Raw genomic sequence first — 20766 nt, 5'->3', positions numbered from 1 at the left:
TTCATAGTACAGGCATTTATAAACATTTTCAGTATGAACTTTCTTTTCCTCTTTTTTTCCCCCATTTTATTTCATTAAAATTTATGTTATTGTCTTTTGTTAACAAACATGGTAATTGTGTTTTCAGTTGTGACGTGCTGATTCCTCACCGTAATACTCTTTAAAGGTGTAACTTACTCATTGCATAAAACAGTCAGGCTTTGGGAGGGGGCCAGCTGTGATGATTAGTCACTGCAACAGTGCACCTGCTTTACAGGATCTAGTGAAATTGTCGTGCGGATGTGACGCTGCAGGTTGGGTCTTTGGTTTCCGCCTCCATGTGAGGATGCTGAGGGTATGATGGGTACCAATTGAAAGAGACGGATGCAGACCACGCCCTTATTTGACCGGCCGACAGGGAGCGCTGTGGCGACGAAAGCAGGCCGAGCATCAGCAGCTTTACCTCACTGCCCTTCTCCAGCACCATCTCACCTTCAACCGGCCAGGCGCACATCCACCGCCGCACCCAGACAAGAAAAGAAAATACACACAAGAGAGTAAGACGACGTCAAAACAACCAGGAGGAGAAACCGCGCAACATCAGTGTTTTGTTTTTAATGATGTAGGGCATCGTTTGCGGTTTACACCTAATTTAGCCTGTCGTCCCCACTGCGACACGGAAACGCCGTCCGACTGCGCATAAATAAACTGCAGCTTCCCTCAGCTTGTCGGGAAAAAACTCGACCACAGTGACCATCGTGTCGAGAAAGAAGGTAGAAGTCTGTTAGCGTTTCCTCGCCGTTTATTTTGACGCTTGCGTTAGGCCCCGATCAGCGTCTGATCGCCTCCATCCTCAGCAGCATCCTTCCTCCCAGCATCAGCAGCATCCTACCTCCTCTGTGAATTTGCGCAATGGCCGATGTCCCAGCAGAGTGCAACATAAAAGTGCTGTGTCGCTTTCGTCCTCTCAACCAGGCGGAGATTTTACGAGGGGACCAATTTTTCCCCAAATTCCAAGGAGACGACACTGTCGTCGTCGGGGTAAGTACAGGGAGGCGCTTTATTGTGCAGGCAGGCCCTTCATCAATAAGTCACCAGCTTAGCCCATCTGTTTGGGTTGTGGACCGACAGAAACAAAATGATAATTAGTGCAGCACTGAGGTACCCCACCCAGATCTCTTTATGTTAGAGTTTTTCAGAATTAATAAAATGCATTTGCTGAAATGTCCTCTCCTTTTCTAACAAACAGTAAACAGAATAAACAAACTTAAACCTACATTCACAGAACTCTTGACTTGTCAGGCCAAACTAAACAGTTGACTCAAAAAGGAAATGCATAAACACTACATAGCAGTCATTACACGTAAGAATGCAAAACACTTCTGTAATATAGCAGGGCAAAAAAAATCTACTCATTTTGCATTTTTGAATTCATGAAGACCCATATTTAATTTTGTGTATACTAGAAAACTAACAAAAAGAGATACATTGATGAACTGTAATTTGTTTATTTATATTTACAGTAAACAATGTAAATCATTCATTGGTCCGGGACTTCCCATGTCCGTCCCCCCAAGCTAAAAATAGATGTCAGGTCTTTATGCTGTAATATTACATTGACACGTTTCCTCTAAAACGTTTTATCTTGTCCCCTGTCTAGAATACAGATAAGCAATGCACTGTGACATCCTTTTGTGCACTTTTACTTACTGTTACATTGAGGTGTAACACTAAATGTCTAAATGTCCTGATTATGAAGGTCACTAAGATTAAGGCCAAAACAAGATCACTGATTGTTGTTCTAACTTCACCTGATATGACTGCTCTTGTTCTTGGCCGTAGTTATCATACTATTCCTCCTATTCCACCATCTCTGAGACAAGATCCTATTCATTTTCTATTGTTTCTCTTTATTATTTAGTTACTATGTTTTTAACTTGCATTTGAACTTATTTTATGCTGTTTATTGTGTTCTGTCAGTGCGAATGTGTTTATGATTGCAACATGAGAAAGCAAAAAACATCGAACTTTGTTAAAATGCATAAGCCCAGTAAATGAAGTCTGCAACCCTGTACATAACATCATTTATGGCAGTTTTTGAAGATATTTCACCGTAAAAGATCAACTGGAGCTTAGACATTGAATTAAATAAATTTATTTTTATTGAAAAAATGTTAAAGTTACCAATCTGAGATTATCAATTTACAGAGCTTGTTCATGTACGTTTTGATGTGTGACTTGGGAATTGGTATGCGGTTTAGTTTTACATTTGAAAATTCAGTTGAATTAACCTGGAAGCCAAAACTAATGCGATTGTATAATCATTTATTTACTTTTGTATGTAATTTTTGGTCATATATTTGTCCCTCTTCACATTTTTATTTTTGGCCAGGTATGTCATTTGTGAAGAAGATTAAAGCAAACATAAAAATAGAGTTTGTGGTATACTAACAGAGAGGAATAATTAACTCCTCAGGTTGACCAATGTAGTGTACAAAGGGGAAAAATAATGCTGAAACTTCCTCCAGTGATAGTGTAAACATCTCCATCTGACCTTCCTCTCTCCTCCACAACACTGGACAGTAGTGTTAGAAACTGATCCCTCTAATTGCCTACAGAGAAGATCAATAATCACCCTGTGGTTTCAAGCATTTACTAACTGACCTGCTTTCTCTTCTGTCTGGCTCCATTTGTCTTTATGTCTCAGTTTTTTCCACATCGTTTTGTTTATGTCTCTCTTTTGTCCTCCTCCCCCTTCATCTCTACTTCCCTCATCCATCTTACAGTTTACGTCTCTTTATGTGCGTTCTCTACTCCTCCCTGGTCCTGAGATTGAATGCTTCTCTCTGTTCAATCAGTCTGTCATGGGAGCCGTCTGCTGATGAGTCAATTTGTTAATGACATTTGATACGGTCCATGTTCTGGCCACTCACATTATTGTGTTGCATTGTTGCCTCTTTATCAGATGGGGCAGTGACATTCAGGGGTTTGATAGCCGGCTTTATGCAGCAGGCTCTGTGAGTCACTCATCAGTGTGTCATACTGTGGCAATGATAAACAATTTAGATGACAAATTCCTGGAGGTTTACCCCAAAAATGTTAAGAAAGGGTGCAAAATAAAACAAACAAAACTCAAAAATGTATCTGCTCTATGAATATGATGGCATGCAATCAGTGATAGTTTAATTAGCATGTATTTTTAATTTGATACTATGTAAGCACTGATTCTCTTTCTACTGATCCTGCAGTAAATTCCTCCTGAAGAAATTAGAGCAACACACAACATTGCTAATAATTTAGGTAGCATATGTGCATCAGTGTATTTTCAGTTTTTCAGTTTTTTGCTCATATTATAGGTCAACAGGTAACTACCAATCTACTGCACTGTTTGCTGAAAGCTAATAAGAGGAAATTTAATATGAAGAAATAGCAAGGAAACAATATTTCATCATTCTTGATTCAGCACCAAAGACTCATGGGAGCTGTAGGTAGAAAATGGAAGCTGTGTAGCTGTGGATCATTGGGTTGAGCAGGTTGTCCACCAGCTGCAGGGTCGGTGGTTTGATTGCTGTTCTTTTGAAGCCCTTGTCTGTGTGTGCTCCTTACTTGTGAGTGGCTTTGGAGAAAAGCATCTGCCAAAAGACTAAATCTAAATACTAACAACATAACCACAGAGAAACTGGTGCTATACTGATGCATGGCTATTGTTTAAAGGCTTTTGTCTCTCTGTCTTTCATATGACTTTGGTCCGTTTGTGCTATCATCTGAAGTTGCTAGGATGTGGACTTAAATATGGCTCGGACCATCTTTCAGACTTTTTCTAGTAGAAAAGACGAGCAATATTTTACAAACTATCCATTAAAATGGCAAATCACTGCGATATTTTCATACCCATACCTGGGATGGAACAGGTTTCTTTTTTTAAATATCTCAAATCAACAAAGTTGTATTTTTTGAGTGGATAAATTACATGTGACTTAAATTGTCAGTCAACTTTGGGATCATTACATTTTCACTTGTATTAAAATCCAGCCTGTTTTGTAGCTCACAAAAGCAGTATTCATCTCATCTTACCTAAATGTGTTCTTGACTTAAGGCAAATTATTTGAAAAAAAAACCCTTCAACCAAAAGAAATGTGTGTTCTCCTGCAAGGGATTTAAAGGTTTATCTTTGAATCATTTAGAGAATTGCATATCTGATTCATGTTCTTTTCTTGGTTGGGTTTATGGTAAATGAGTCATTCAATTTCAATACTTCAGTCTGTCATTCACCCACTAGCAGAACTGACATGATTTCCCAAAGCTTATAAAGATGACCAGCTCTTGAAAAATAAATTGCAGTGTGGGGAAATGTTTGTTTGTGTGTTTTTGTTTTTTTTACAGATTTTGTGTTATGTCGCTTTTGATACTTTATTGTATCCAAGTTGTACCTGTATGACATTTGTAATGCCATTTCATTTTTGTGGCAATTCTAAGCTAAACATAAGTGCTGTAGAAGATCATCAAAGATCACTGTTATGGGAATCTGATCACAATTTTAAGATGAACAATTTTTTTTCTTTTAAACCTGTTTTTAATTGTTTTTTGCTTTTCTTGGTCTTCACAGGGGAAGTCGTATGTGTTTGATCGAGTTTTTCCAACCAACACTACCCAGGAGCAGGTGTACAATACCTGTGCCAAGCAGATTGTCAAGGGTATTAATGAGTAACTGCATTTAAAATGTTTAAAATGAAAACCGCATGTGTTGTGTTCTCATTTGTTGTTTGTTTGTACTCATAGATGTGCTGTGTGGGTACAATGGCACTATCTTTGCATATGGACAAACCTCCTCCGGGAAGACTCACACGATGGAGGTACACTTTTTTTATTCAACAAATCACATGTAGATAAATGCTTTAAGTTTAAATAGCAATAATTAAATGACTTCCTGTTGCAGGGCAAACTGCACGACCCGCACCAGATGGGCATCATTCCTCGCATCGCAGAGGATATTTTCAATCACATTTTTGCCATGGATGAAAACCTTGAATTCCACATCAAGGTAATTGACGAGTCAGATTAGTTAATGTCTGATGGTGCTGTGTGTGCTTATGCTGTATGATATAGGATACTCTCTTATTATCCTTATCCTTTTCTTCTCACAAAAATCTGTGCAGCTTGTCTGCAAATAAAAGACTTGTGTTCTTGAAGAGACGTTTTCATTGGTTGGTTAAGCTCAGTATGAGCTCAAGCGCCATCATTTTCTTTGTTCCTCAACAGGTTTCCTACTTTGAAATCTACATGGACAAAATCCGTGACCTGCTGGATGGTTAGTGTTGAAAAACTCGCTGAATCACCTGCTAAGAGTATTTTAGTTTTCTAATTCTGATGATGAATCTAATGTAGCATCAGTGTAATCACTGAGAATACATTTATCATTTTAAGTTTCTGTTTCTTCAGTGACGAAGACCAACTTGTCTGTCCATGAAGATAAGAATAGGGTGCCATTTGTCAAGGTTTGTAAAAGAGGTGCTTTATAGGTTTCTATGTATCCAGGATCAATGTTAAGACTGTCTCATATTCCTTTTTCCTCTCCTTTCCTCCCCTCTCCTCAGGGATGCACTGAGCGTTTTGTCTCCAGCCCTGATGAGGTTATGGATGTGATCGATGAGGGCAAAGCTAACCGGCATGTTGCTGTGACCAGTGAGTCTTTATTTTTGACCACTGATATTGTACCACACGATGCACACCAATACATCAATACATTACTATTACAATTCACAACAGAAATCTAATTGTTACAACACAAAAAACTACTGTGCACAGTGAAATATTTGATTCTTGCTGGTGCCAGCAGTCATACTCACAACTTGTTACTAATGCGCAAACTGACAGAACTGACAGACTACATGACAGAGTTCATGTAGAATGTTTTTTAATCTTTGTGTATAACATATACGGTTCATTCATTCTCTTAAAAAGAAATAAGCTCACGTCACAAGAAGTTCAGTGTCATTGGCAGCAGTGAATTTGGGGTAAAAAATCAAAACCACATATCTGTTCAGAGCAATTTTCTTAGTAACTTCTATGAATAATTACTGCACAGATACAGAAACCAGCTGTTTAAACTGGCGACAGTGTGATTAGCTTTAATTAATGTTACAAAACCACAAAGGTCTATGTACTGTAATTCCTGCACTTTGTTTTGCCCTCCATGCTGCTGACTCACTCCTCTGCGGTCCAGTAATAATGTCTGACTAATGGCTCCAACATTGTTGGTTTAGAGATCAGAGCTATGTTTTAGCTTTATTATAAAATGTCCATAGTGTGTAAAACACATATACATATCCTAAAATATAAGTGACACTGACAAGATTCGTTTATCAAAATAAGAATAAATTCTGATAGATCTTGTATTACAGCGCAGACATAAACACAATAGAGACACTACCCTGAGTACAGTATATCCATTTATTATTTCTGTGGTGGAGTCCAGTGCTGACTCACAGGGCTGAAGTCAACTGAAGTAAAAAGAGCCAGAGCTGATGAGCTTTGGGATTGTGTTCTCCACAAAACACCAGCCCTGCTACGCTGCAATAAATCTAGACCTGTACAGTCACCCTTTTTTTCAGAGTTGATGAATTTGGTACCTCAGTGCTCACTGCTTTGGCTCACCCTCACAAAAAACTTTCATGGCATGGCATGACATTTTAACAAATCATTTGATTTTAGTCTTTTTTCTGCACTTTGTGCAGAAAAACTAATTTGTGGTGAAGAACTACAGCTATGTGCCTACTTATTCAAAAAGATTTAAAAACATTTCACTGACCAGGCCAAGGCATAGATTAGGGATGCACTGATTGACCTATAGTATGTTATAGTGCTAATAACTGGCATCTTTTTAACTTGGTGGACAGTCGGTGCAGAGTCCAGCACTCTGTGAGCAAAGAGCATATGATGGATGGAATATAACGTTTAAGGAGATGAGACAAGTATAAAGGAAAAAAGGAAGAATGCTGTTAAGTTTTAAGGGAGGAGAGGAGTCAGGTAGGAGGGTACCCGGGGTGTCATCGGGAAAGAGGAAATTGGACAAGGAGTCTTATTGGATCAAGACAGAGAGATAGAGATGGGAAGGATGTGCAGCAACATAGGGTGATTAAAGATAAGGATGGATTGGAATGTATTGACAGGTGCCAGGAGTGTGATGGGAAGATGGAAAGAGATCTTTGAAGAGTTGATGAATGAGAAAAATGAAAGGGAACGAAGAGTAGAAGAGGTGACTGGTGTGGAGCAGGAAGTAGAAAACATTACTAAGAGTGAAGTGAGGAGGATGTTGAAGAGGATGAAGAGTGGAAAGGCAGTTGGTCCTGATGACATACCTGTGGAGAGGTGGAAGTAGAGTTTCTGACTAGTTTCTTTAACAAGATCTTGGAGAGTGAGGGGATGCTTAAGGAATGGAAGTGTACTGGTGCCTATTTTTAAGAACAAGGGAGGTTACAGGGAGCAGAGGTGAAGAAGTGGCAGGACTTTAAGTACTTAGGGTCAATGGTTCAGAGCAATGGAGAGTTTGAAAAAGGGCTGAAGAGGTGTGGTGGAGTGGAAAGAAGAAGACAAGTATGAAGGAGCATGTCCATTTAAGATTTTGTTTTGTCATCAGAAGTTGATGACCAGGATCTCGTTTGATCTGAATTCAGGAACAGGAAGTTGTTTGACATGCAGCTTCTCAAAGTGGAGAGGCAGGACCGAATTATTAATTTGTTTGTTGATAAGGCATTATTTAAAAAACACAACAGGTTTTCAGATAATTCAGATTTTAACAAGCAAGATAGTTTTTCTCATTAGAATTAGAATAAATCACATTTGGTTGTAAGAATTCTGCATTATGTGGCAACTTGTAAAACATTATGGCTGTCATAAATTAACCTGAGCAGTGACATCAGATAGGCTAATTAAACACTGTCTCACCAAACACTTCACACTGAGCTGCAGCTTGTGTCAGGCTGAAGAGTCCTTATCTGTAAATATTGTCAATATCTTAATAGCTTGTATAATGAATGAATATAGAGTTTAAAGTAGTGATGTCTTGTTTGCAAGCTGGATCTAAGAGCCGATTCTGTGCAGCGAACAAGAAGAGCCGACTCCCATCAGGGAAAGGCGAATCCTCAGCCGCTTAGCTCTGCTGAAAATCCATGCAGACCAGGGCGGGACTTTATTTTGATGGTCAACCATGCGGCCAATCACATGCGAGGAAAGACTAGGATCATATCATTATGTGAAAGAAGGAAGGGAGGCAGATATGTTATGTTAGGAATTTGGCCTTTATTTATTTGATTTGTTTGCTGTGGCTCTGTCTTCAGTTGTTCATTTAAATATTAACTGTTTTTTTTGTAATGAAAACAAAAAACATAAAAATAGGGCTTTTATGAAAACACTGAATACAAATTGCTTACCAACACACAAACCATCATTGCTAAATTAGACTAAAGTACAAGGCTCCAAGTGATACTAAATTAAGAGCTATTTGGGACCTAAAAGAACCGGAACTCCCATCACTAGTTTGAAGTACAGGAATCTGTGGGCTTTCGTTTTATGGGTCTTTTATCAAAAAGATAATGTTACAGTACACATGATTAGATGCCCATACCAATTCCTCTATAAATAAAATTAAATACACACAATATCCCTTTAATAATATAAAGGTTCTCAATGCAAATACCTTGAATCTTGCAACAATCCAGCCCCTGAAGTAAAATAAATGTACACAGCAGTGGATTGGATTTGCCGAAAGGTGTGTTCTCCAGCAGCACAGTCTGCTCTGTTTCCTGTTGATGCCTGCTGACTCATGGTGCTGCAGAATGGAGTGCTGATAGCAGCCTAATGGGGCGACACTCTGCAGGTACCGAACTATAATACCCCCAGATATCATCTGCAGAGAAACCTGAACTTTCTGTCTATGAGGAGGTCTGATGAAGAGAGTCAGATCCATGCTGATGTTATCTGACATAATCCCGCTACAATAATTCATGAAAAATGTGGAAGACTTCAAAGGCACATAAATAAAAACATTCACATTAATCTTTTTCGTTTCAGAATAAGTGTGAATTTAGCAGAAGCTTAGTATAAAAATCCAGACTTCTAACCAATCTCTGTTCATACTCATCTGTACTAAGTAAAAATTCTCTTCCACCCCCTTGATTGTGTTAATACTGTTTTTCTGCAGACATGAATGAGCACAGCTCTCGCAGCCACAGCATCTTCTTGATCAACATCAAGCAGGAGCATGTGGAGACTGAGCAGAAACTTTGTGGAAAACTCTATTTGGTTGATCTGGCTGGCAGTGAAAAGGTAGGAGTAAGCTTGCGGGGAAAGGTTTATTTATTCTTCTGCTTTAAATAAATATTATAATGTTCTATTTTGTATGATGTTCGTCTCTGTTTCTGTTTTTCTTCAGTGGTGCGTCACTCTTGTTTGACCTAAACTCTTTTTGCCTTCTTTTTTGTTCCAGGTCAGTAAGACTGGAGCGGCAGGAGCTGTTCTGGATGAAGCTAAAAACATCAACAAGTCTCTTTCTGCCCTGGGAAATGTCATTTCTGCCTTGGCTGAGGGCACGGTGAGAACTTTTGTTCCCTTTTTAACAATTGAGACCATGCGACTCTTATTAAACCATAGGTGTAAATTTACAGTTGAACAGACTGGCATGATATGTAAAGAGCTGTTGTAAAGTAATTGATATATTTCTTCTGCATATACTTAGAAAAAAAACCTTCTGCATTTCTAACACTCATCTACTGTAGCTCCCTGTCACCCCTGTTGACTTGTTAATGAAATGCATCCTGCCCAATACCATTCTCCTTTTCTTACTGCCAACTCAACAGGCTTGACAACCAAAAGCCAAATCTGTGTTTGCTGGATGAGGCTCAGAAAAAAAAAATGCCACGTTTGATATCAGTTTGTTAAAATACAAAATGGAGAGATTGAGAGGAATTGGAATTTTTGCTTAATGACCTACTTTTTTCTTACCGAATGGCTTGATTCTTTTCCTTTTCTCTGTCTTTTCTATATTTTTTTCCACCTTCCATTCCTCTAATCATTTTCCTTTCTTATCTTGTCACTTTCTGTATCATCTTGTCCTCTGCTTTGCTTTACATCATTACCCCGTCTTTCTCTCTTCTGTCCCCTGTCCTGCAGAAAAGTCACGTGCCGTATCGGGACAGCAAAATGACCCGCATCCTGCAGGACTCCCTGGGTGGGAACTGTCGCACCACCATGTTCATCTGCTGCTCTCCCTCCAGTTACAACGATGCTGAGACTAAGTCGACTCTGATGTTTGGACAGCGGTAAAGACGTGTTTATGCAATCAAGAGTTCTTTGAAAGAAGAGCTTTTACCTCCACATAGAGCAGGGAAAAAACAATATGTTTGCTGCTTTTTTACATGCAGAGACAAGCTGATTATATTTATCTTTTAAAAACAAGACAGTGACCTATTTTGGCTTGGCTCACTAACAATCTAAAATGTCCTATTTATTATAAAAAACACCTAAAAACACCTTTACCTAATATTCAAATCTTCCTTTAGACTTGACCATCCAGTAGACATGTTAATTAAACATATGTATCTGTCACAGTGCTAAGACCATCAGAAACACTGCCTCCATCAACCTGGAGCTGACGGCAGAACAGTGGAAGAGGAAATACGAGAAAGAGAAGGAGAAAAACAAGACCCTGAAGGACACCATCCAGAAGCTGGAGACCGAGCTCAACCGCTGGAGAAATGGTAAATCCCAACAAACATTTCTTCTGTGCCAGTTAGTACACAAAGCAGTGTTATTCTCATACATCTGTTTTTGACCATTTATCTCTTTATGCCTCCCCTCAGGAGAGGACGTGCCCGAGACCGAGCAGACCACGTCGGACATGGTGACCCGTTTTGAGTCAGTGGAGGAGCGCCCCATTTTGGATAATGACACCTCCTCCATTGTGGTCCGTATTTCTGAGGAGGAACGTCAGAAGTATGAAGAGGAGATCCGCAAGCTGTACAAGCAGCTGGATGACAAGGTTCAAACACACAAACCTGATCATCTGTAGAAACTAGAATCAACTTTTGCCTACAAAACTCTATACTTCAGTCCAACTAAAATTATACATTTGTAGCATAGTGTAAGTCTAGGTCTTGTATATATTCATATTGTTTTATTCAAAGATACTTTTGTGAGAAAGACACAACATCTTATACACTGAAATTTAAATATGCATTTACCAAAGAAAAAATTTACACAGTCTTTAAAATGTTTTGCCACAAAGTGCAAGTTATGTAATGTTGGTGTTTATCTTGTGTTTATTCAGGATGATGAGATAAACCTGCAGTGCCAGTTGGTGGAGAAACTGAAGCAGCAGATGTTAGACCAGGATGAGGTCTGTCCACAAACTTAAACATGCACAAAAGCAGCCTCTATAGTTCTCAAACATTCAAGACTGTTCTCCATCTTTCTCCTTCCTTCTGACAAAACCTACTGTACATTTCTCTTCATCCAGCTATTGGCATCCTCCCGCGGTGACGGGGACAAGGTTCAGGCTGAGCTTGGCAGACTGCAGGTGGAGAGTGACTGCGCCAAAGCTGAGGTGAAGGAGGTGCTGCAGGCTCTGGAGGAGCTGGCCATCAACTATGATCAGAAGAGTCAGGAGGTGGAGGAAAAAGGGCTGCAGAACCAGCTGCTGGCCGACCAGCTCTCCCAGAAAATGGTGCGTTTTAAGAGGAATGGGGACGTATAGAGTGACAGAGGCAAAATCATAGGCAGGAGGTGGAGCAGAAGAAGAACAGACACTTGTTTTTTCTATTACACACTCTCGTGTCCTCTCTTTTTTACAGGCCAGTCTGATGGAGCTGGAGGCAGAACTGTCTCGTATGCAGGAAGTGAGCGGTCAGCAGAGGAAACGCATTGCTGACGTTCTCAATGGTCTGATGAGGGACCTCAGTGAGTTCAGTACCATTGTGGGCAACGGGGAGATCAAGCTGGTGAGTTTGATGATGGTAATAGTTTGATGATGGTAATATTGTCTTTCCTGTTGTGTTGCAAACAAATGTGGAAGAAATAATCATCGTAGTTTTTCACGTGGGTCCAGCCGGTGGAGATCAGTGGTGCAATTGAAGAGGAGTTCACAGTGGCTCGCCTTTACATTAGCAAGATCAAGTCAGAGGTGAAGAGCATGGTGAAGCGCTGCCGCCAGCTGGAGAATATGCAGCTCGAGTGCCACCGTAAGATGGAGGAGACCGGCAGAGAGCTCTCCTCCTGCCAGCTCCTCATCTCTCAGGTAAGGGATAGAGAAGTAAGGAAGTTCATGAAGGGAGATATTTTGATATTTAAAAGAACTGAACAATGGAGCACAAGAACTGTTAAACAATAAATTGGAGTCATTTATTATGGATGGTCATGTTTGGGTTTTGTTTGGGTTTGTTCAGCATGAGGCTAAGATCCGCTCTCTGACGGAGTACATGCAGAGTGTGGAGCAGAAGAAGAGGCAACTGGAGGAGAGTCACGACTCCCTGAGCGAAGAGCTGGCCAAGCTGCAGGAGCAGGGTAACATGCACAGCTCACACACATACATATACACAGAGAGTAAAATACTGTCACAAATATGTTACCACAATCACAGAATGAACATGCTAAAAAGGAAAGGGGATAGTTTCTCTACCTTGCTTTATTCTTTTTAACAGACGTTCTACCAATATTCACCTTTCTTTTATTCTGTCTTTCAGATAATTCTCTGCTTGAGGGGAAAGATGGAGAAAAGGGTGAGACTGAGGATGCAAATGTGAAGGTAAGAACCTAACAAGCCTTGTGGGGATTCTTAGCGTAGAATCCACTGTACTTCTTGTTTGCTCAAGTAATACAAGAAATATGTACAGTACGTTCAAAAGCTCATGGAGCCCCTGAATTCTCAGGGCTCTGAGCCTGTGCCAAGTGGGCTTCATTCCACAAATCTACCCATACTCATTTCTGTTTAATCTCCTCCTGTTTGTGGCTACATGAATAAGTGCCTTCATTCGTCTGACAGAACAAATTGTCTCTTTAAATTCTCTTGGCTAATCTAAAACAGAGTGTGTGGATGGATTTTTAATGTACTTTCCTCTAAAAACTGGCAACTTTTGGGCACAGTGTGCATTTGTTCTTGTCATTTACAGAAATCTCTTCGCCAGCAGGTGGAGTCTCACCGCGGCCTCCATCACAAGCAGCTGGCCCGCCTGCGGGATGAGATCAATGAGAAGCAAAGGATCATTGATGAACTCACTGAGTCAGTGACTCCACTGAGTCAATTTGGACTTTTTATCCACAAATACATGTGCTTATTTCTATCATCTATAAAATACTATTTTTTCTTTTTTCTTCTTTCTCCTGACTATGTGTGTGGTCGTTTCAAACCTACAGTCGTAACTCCAAGTTGGAGCTGGAGCTTGCTCAGGTTCGCGCTGACTTTGAACGTCTGAAGAGTCAGGACAGCACTAAGAGCGAGCGCCTCGAGGAGCTCTCGTAAGTGTTGGAAAGGTTCAGGTTCTCATACTCAAATACTTAGTGTGGTTGAAAAAAAGTTCTCAAATCACAAAACGTGACAGTATGGGCTGAAAATTACATTTGACTAAGCAGAAAATAAGTGTCAGCATAGGGTTGTTGATGTTTTTATGTTGAGGGGTAAAGGAACCAATTCCATTCACTTCCTCCTAAACTTCACTTCACTACTCACCCTCCAGCAACATATCAGTATTACTGTTTCCTGAAGTACACAGAAATGTTGTCATTTTCATGCTATTGCAATTTCTGTCAGATTCCTGCATGAGCGTCATGAACAGACTAAACAGGACTTGAAGGGTCTGGAGGAGACTGTCGTGAGTAAAATCTACTCTATTATCTATGTACAGTATCTATGGTGCCCTCACTTTCCTCATAATGTAGAGTTTTTCTTATCTTATTCTGCTCTACTTTTTAGGTTTTTTTTACCTCCTCTCCTTCTGTCTGTCTTTCAGGCCCGCGAACTCCAGACCCTCCACAACCTGCGCAAGCTGTTCGTTCAAGACCTCACGTCGCGGGTTAAAAAAGTAAGCAGCTGAAAGAAGACAGTGAAACAAGCTGTTTAAGGGGAGTTTAAAGGGGAATCTAATATACCCCTAATAAAAAACATTTCACTAATTGCATTAAACCTTTGATGACTTTTAATATGACATAAGAGATTTACTTTTTGTGTTAACTATCGGATTAAAGTTCCAGCACAAAGGGAATATTTTCCCATGCAAAACACTGAATGAATAACACTTTTCATGTCTTTGTTTCTACCAATTGTTGACAAAAAAGTTATATCTTAATGCTGCCCTACATCGAGTAGGTGTTTTGAGTGGCTGATAGAAGCTTAAAATTCAAGGATCTTTAATGTTTTCAATGTTTTCAATCTCAGTAATGTGGAATATATTGGTATATTTTAATATTTTGAAGCCAGACTTAGACTAAGCAGTTTACACAGAAAATCAGTGAATTACTAATCAAAACATTGGTCTGCCCTTAGTACTTTTTGCCAGTAGAGCAGTATACTGTAACTATCTTGCCTTCTACTTAATTTATTTATTATAATTTATCTTTTCTCTTTGTCGTCCTCTTTGCAGAGTTCCGAAATGGAGCCTGATGATAGCGGGGGGTCTTGCACCCAGAAGCAGAAGATTTCCTTTCTTGAGAATAACCTGGACCAACTTACAAAGGTTCACAAACAGGTAAGAAAGAGAATGAGAGAGTAAGCACAATGGGCAATGAGACTGAAATGGATTGAAATAAATTATTGTATTAAGTCAGGGCCCTACATGTTGCTTCCAGTGTCATTGTGCTCTATGTTGTGCTCTGCAGTGTTTCCAATTGTTACACAATTTGATCACTGTTAAACAATTAGTTATTAATAAATGTGCTGCTGGTGCATGAATGCTGAGTTTAGTTAAACTAAAAATGCAGGAAATATTTAAATGATAATCATAAACCGGCTGTTAATATGAAACCTTACCAAAATCTCACAAAAAGCAGCTTAAATTATACAGTTTTGTAGCAAAGTAAGTTTTTAAGTTTAACATTTAATGTGTTCAAATAAGAAATTCTCATTTCATGTTCAGGTAAATGCCATACAGTATATATTTTCACCATGTGTATTAATTTTTTATTTAGTTTACATACTTTTTATGGTATTTAACATGAAATGTGGGATAATAATATAGAAATAATATAAAATATTAAGTTATGTTAATTAAACAAACAAAGTTACTGCTCAATACCCTGTAAAGTTATAACACACTGATCAGAAAACCAACGTGAGCTATTCGTGTTTGAAAATGAGTTCATGTTGAATTTACCCTAAAGTCTTAGTCATGATCCATTTGAATGTCCATCTTCTGCACTCATACTGTAGGTTTCACCTCTTATGGCTCCGATTCCTGTAAAATCCTAAAAATCTAATCTGGTTTATTTAGTTATTTACATCCAAAGAACAGAGCCCAGGTGATTGTGGTTGTTATTTTGAGCAGTTTGGGGGTGTTGTCTGAATTCAATCTGTCTCCACTCTTTTACATTCTTCTTTTCCCCAGTTGGTTCGTGACAATGCAGATCTGCGTTGTGAGCTTCCAAAGTTGGAGAAACGTCTTAGGTCTACTGCTGAGAGAGTTAAGGCCCTGGAGACTGCACTGAGGGATGCCAAGGAGGGTGCCATGATGGACCGCCGCCGCTACCAGCAGGAGGTTGACCGCATCAAAGATGCCATGAAGGCAAAGAACGCCATGAGGCGCCCCCATGCAGCACAGATTGGTACTGCACTCAAGCCTAATTATTTAATTGAGACTTTTGTTAGTGTTGACTTTTGTCAGCTGCTTAAATTTTATTTCACCTATTTAGTTTTTAATACTACAGTGACACACCATCTCACATGATTTATCATCCCACCAGCCAAACCAGTGAGACCCAAACAGCTCCCAGTTTGCTCTCCCACAAACCCATTCTACGCCTACATCCGTGCCACTGAACACGCAAATACTTACAGCAACGCCCTCTTCCAGAGCAACATGGCAGAGCAGAGCTTCACCAGTGACAACAGTAAACCCAACTCTGTAAAGAGCAACACGTAAGTTTGAATAATTTCATCCACAAGGTACAAAAGTCAGGTCTGTACTCCTTATTGACTGATTATCAAGTTCAGACTGAGTCTGCACAGCAAGGAAAGCACAGGCATCAGTTGTAGAATATGAATCTGATGTTTGATTTTTCTAACAGCTTGTAGCATCAAATCCTTCTGTGATGTTAGACTGATTTCTATTTTGCATGTGTTTTTACAGAGTTTCCACAGCACTTGGTTACAGAGCAGACAGATATAATGGAGACACACTGGAGTCCTACCCACTGAACATTGACAATGGTAAGTAGAGTACAAAAGCACATACTGTACATTACACAGTGTAGACACAGTGCAAATGTATACACACATAGGTGAATGTGTATGCATCTGTGCACATACACTGATCAGGCATAACTTTATGACCACCTGTGCAATTTAATCCAATCAAACACAGTGGCTCTGCCATGAATTCTACTTTAACAAGGTTATAATTTCTCAGTTTTTAGGTTGAAACTGTCAGAAAGGTAATAATGTGTTTATTGAGGTGGAAGTGGTTAGTGGAGTCATACTGGAGTGCATTATCAGAAGAGGCAGTCCTAAAGTTTTGGCTACCTCATTCATTTTAACTACACTATGTATTATTTTAGCAATCAATAATATAATTTGTCAATCAAATTATAGTTGTTAGTGTTAGTAAGGGAGTAAAGTGTTGCTTGTGTTTGTCAGTCAGTGAAATCAACCCACTGATTTGTTTCCAACAGGTAACAGCAGCAGTGAAACAAGAGACATCAACGACAACAGGTGAGGATGGCAGGAAATAGAGCTGGAGCAAACAGAGCTAGAGAGCTGCTTTTTGTTTCCATGCTCATAAAGGTCAAAGTACAACTAAAACAAAATCATATAAAATAATAATTGTAGCTATTGGGCTTAGTTAAATGGTCTGCTGCTGCTAGTGCACGGGCAACAAAAGAAAAAGTGAATTATTTTGGAGCCTATGAATTTCAGGAAATAAAGTTCAGGTTAACTGTTTCACTGTCCACTAGGACTTATAGAGTATATAGTGAATAATTATAATGTAGTTGTTTGTGTGCTAAGTGATGAATATCTGCATCTTTATTAACAGGAGTGATGTTCACTGTGGCAGCGAAGTGGATGATTCAAACAGGCACTACATCATTCAGCAGGAGACTGCTGCAAGTTAATGCCATGGTAACTAACAGAGTGCACTGAGTCACACACACACACACACACACACAGAGCTCTCATCTGTCACTGCAGAGCTTGGACCACACAAATGATGTGGTGTGGGGTAGAAACTTGTTTGGCTTTGTTTCGTCACAATTAACAATTACAATAGTTAAAAATCTCACACTAGATGGGACTCTAACCCACCCTGTCTGTCTTAGCAGGCCGGTGCCTTATACATTAGGCCACTGAGGATTAACTGGCCAAATTTTCCATTGATGATGGGTGAAGTCAGTAAAACAGGCTTAACACTTTTGACCAGAGAGGGGAGCAAAACATAGCATATCACCCTAGTGTAAAGATACATTTTAAACTGATCAATAAAAATAACAAATTTTTTTGTTTCTCCACATGATGACTTTTCTTCATTGTCTTTCTCCAGACGATGACCAAACACTGTACCCGACCAAGGACCCTTTCCTTCCATCTGCATGCAGCCTGTCTCTCTGCCCCTCCTTTGCATCACTGATTACGATGATGATGAAGATCTGTAGCCCTGTAGTCTTCAAACTAGAAGTCCCCCCTGTTCTTATGGTGATCGCGCTCGTCCTCCGGTTTGGGGTTCAGTTCCTTCCAGTTCATTCAGTAAAACAATTTTTTTAAATCATTATTATAATTAGAGCATCAACATTTAAGGGCCTCATTGATCTCTCACCCTATCAGTTTTGTCATTAGTTCTCACTGATACTGATTATCTCCTGCGATGATTGATTTGCAGTGGGGCTGATTCCATCCCTGATTTGATAGTACACACATGTTGTAAATAATAGTGCTGTATACTCCCATAGAGGTTTTTGACCAGCAGCTGTTTGTGTGAATGCACAGTGTCCACCATCCTCTGCACATATCTTTTTAAGGCATCATGTGGATGACATACTGTAGGCCATCATGACCTTTTTTCTCTGTCGTAAATAAGAGTATAGTGTGTAATGCCAGCTAGTAACAGAAGACCCTCACTGCATGTCGCTTAGCGGGTTAGCTTTCAAATCTTTGCATGTGTCATGAATCCAGTCGGGGACTGGTATGCTGTGAGTGAACCACCTGATCGACTTCCACAGATGTCACGGTGAAAGAGAGCTGGTTTCCCTTGGTCCTAAACCCGGCCTCAGTATGTTAGATTTTATATTTTAAAGTAAATTTGAGTCCAAGTTTGGGTTGTTGTGACTTTACTGCAGAAAAAAAAGACCAACACAAAATATTGGTCTTGTTCTAGTTTAACAGGACATCAGATGCAAAAGTTGTAAGGGAAACTCAGCCCAGACTTGCAGTCTTTATAGAGGAAACCTTTTGTAATTGCTTTGATACTGTGATGCTGTAGCTGTGTGATGCCACTGTACATTTCAGATAATGCTTTCCACATCCATTTAATGTGGCTCCTTCCCTGCATTGCTCCCACGCATTGTGAGGTTTCTTGCCTTCTCATAATCAAACTACCACACTGTCACATGCGAACATCTGTTAATTACTACCTCTAGAGCTGGTTACAGTAAACTAAGATATCATAACTACAAATGTTGAATAAGAGCTGTTGTTAGATTTTAGCCACTTGAAAATGTAGTACATCAATGGCTGTACGTAGATTTAAATGTTCTTTTTAGAGCATTAGTTTAGTCCTACTGCACATTTGCTCATCAACATTTTTCTTCTCCATTTGTTATCAGGATCACAGCTGGGTGGAACAATTGTTTGCAAAAAGTTCCTTTTGCAGCAGAGTGACAAAAAAAGTGTGGGATCACCCAATCACGGCAGGACAAATAGATATTTTCTTTAAACCTTTTGAGCTTGATTCATCATTGACCTTTAACACCCTAACAGAAGTGTAGTAGCATTTAAGCTTTATTTTAGTTTACATGGATGTTATTCAGTAATTGATTATTTCAAAATATGCATAAGAAGTACATTGCTTTGAGTGTGTCTGCAAATGAGTTCCTCCTGCAGCCACCAGGCCTGGGCCCTTTAAACAGACACTTGTAGCTTGTTGTCAGATTGTGCTGTACAGTAATTCTTCTGTTAGAAATCCTGACCAGCCAATCAGGATAGAAGAAAGCAGCACGCCTGAGAGAGGTGATAAAGAGATGGGTTTGTTTGGATTGAGCTCAATCACTGAATTCAATGTCAGCTCGGAGCAGAAGTGTGTCATTCTTAAATGAAACGTAAAAAAAACTAAATTTGTCAGTCCCAACTCCAATGAGTAAGCAAGCTCAATGTGCCTTCTAATAATCACAAATGACTTTAATTTGAATAAATCAAAGACAAAAGAATTTGATTTCCATTTATGTTTATACTTTTACAATGTATTTAATTTGATTGTTTAGTTTAATTTGCTTAACAAAACATTCAACTCATACTCAAGTTCTTCTCTGTGGACAGTTCCACTTGCTTGTCCGGACAGCAGCTAACTTAAACCAACTGCTCACTTTTAATCACTTTGAATGTTGCCCCGTGTTTCTTCTCAAGTTCTCAACAAGATAAAATTACTTTCTTAGCCTAACCCTTGGAAAAACCAGATTCACAGTGTGATCCTCCCCAGTTGTCTGATCCTGAAGAGACTCATTCATGACAACAGTGCTCGGTTTACATTCATACTGGCATTAAAAACATCTCAGGGCTTCCCATTCACAACCACAGCCGCCATCACTGTCTTCCTCATCGACTTAAAATCTTGTGATCGCCGATGAAATATCAGATCAGTGTGTGCACTCTGAGGCTTAGCAGAAGAACAGGATCATAGATTCAAAATTTTGGAATTGGTGCAATTTGTATAACATCTCCATTCTGGCACATTCAAAACAACCAAAATTTTAAAAAATACTAAGCCACACCCTGGTCAGCCCTAATGTACATGTTTAAACAAAGCGCCAATTTAACATCATGTTTTCAATGTAATAAACCACTTTAAACGAGGGGGAACGTGTGCAATGTTGTCACCTGCTATTCCACTGTCTTGAGTTCAACATATCTAAAATACATGTGCTATATATTGTTAATCTTGTAAGTAAACTAGCGTGCCGTGACATAGTAAAATGCAGATGAACGGCACACATTAACTTTGTTAAAAGAAATTTTTGTTTTATTTATTTCTGTATGCCTGTACTGTAGCATCAACATGAGTATGTGAAAAATCACAGTGCAAAATTTCTGTATATATGGACTCATCACTATGCTGTATTGTGTGTAAACCATTGTGTTGTAGTTAAAGTTCAATAAACTTGTAGAAAGAAGCTTGATGGAGGAAATCATGTTTTTTAAAAATAGAAAAAAAAAAACGCTCACTGTCAGCTGAAATTAGCTCTATCTAGAGGAGTAAAAAATAAATTATTATAATGATAAAAATTTGTATGAATAAACAGCTTTATTGGCTGGCTGTTTACCCTCTTTCAACACATTTTTTTCTGAGAAGAAGCAGCTGTGTTCAATTGGAAAAGGACAAAGGG

The 20766-nt window shown here is 39.3% G+C and overlaps 1 protein-coding gene across 2 annotated transcripts; it reads left to right on the top strand.

The window, feature by feature from the left end:
* The first annotated feature begins 400 nt into the window (after positions 1-400).
* kif5aa (kinesin family member 5A, a) lies at positions 401-20553 on the top strand. Of its 2 annotated transcripts, none has more exons than XM_067526365.1 (29): positions 401-1020; positions 4586-4673; positions 4759-4832; positions 4916-5020; positions 5239-5287; positions 5419-5474; positions 5574-5661; positions 9179-9303; positions 9464-9568; positions 10147-10295; positions 10585-10733; positions 10836-11014; positions 11303-11371; positions 11492-11698; positions 11826-11972; positions 12080-12268; positions 12417-12534; positions 12714-12775; positions 13140-13249; positions 13384-13485; positions 13778-13838; positions 13977-14048; positions 14607-14711; positions 15567-15783; positions 15922-16096; positions 16308-16387; positions 16849-16888; positions 17211-17296; positions 17715-20553. In XM_067526365.1, exons 1-28 carry the CDS (start codon positions 892-894, stop codon positions 17287-17289), a joined length of 3129 nt encoding a protein of 1042 aa, XP_067382466.1. In that variant the 5' UTR covers positions 401-891; the 3' UTR covers positions 17290-17296; positions 17715-20553. The 2 variants fall into 2 exon arrangements, with proteins under 2 accessions (XP_067382466.1, XP_067382465.1); XM_067526364.1 differs by having other exon boundaries at positions 12062-12268.
* The last annotated feature ends 213 nt before the right edge of the window (positions 20554-20766 follow it).

This window comes from Channa argus, chromosome 13 (assembly GCF_033026475.1).
Source record: "Channa argus isolate prfri chromosome 13, Channa argus male v1.0, whole genome shotgun sequence".
NCBI classification, from domain to species: domain Eukaryota; kingdom Metazoa; phylum Chordata; class Actinopteri; order Anabantiformes; family Channidae; genus Channa; species Channa argus.
Note: the sequence above shows the minus strand (reverse complement) of the source record. Positions and strands in the feature narration are given on the sequence as shown.

Excerpts from the sequence above, each read along its gene's own strand:
- kif5aa (XM_067526364.1), top strand. The coding sequence starts at position 892 with ATGGCCGATGTCCCAGCAGAGTGCAACATAAAAGTGCTGTGTCGCTTT. Across the intron at positions 4,674-4,758 it reads TGCCAAGCAGATTGTCAAGG|ATGTGCTGTGTGGGTACAAT; the intron begins GTATTAATGAGT and ends TTGTACTCATAG. Across the intron at positions 11,699-11,825 it reads ACCAGCTCTCCCAGAAAATG|GCCAGTCTGATGGAGCTGGA; the intron begins GTGCGTTTTAAG and ends TCTTTTTTACAG.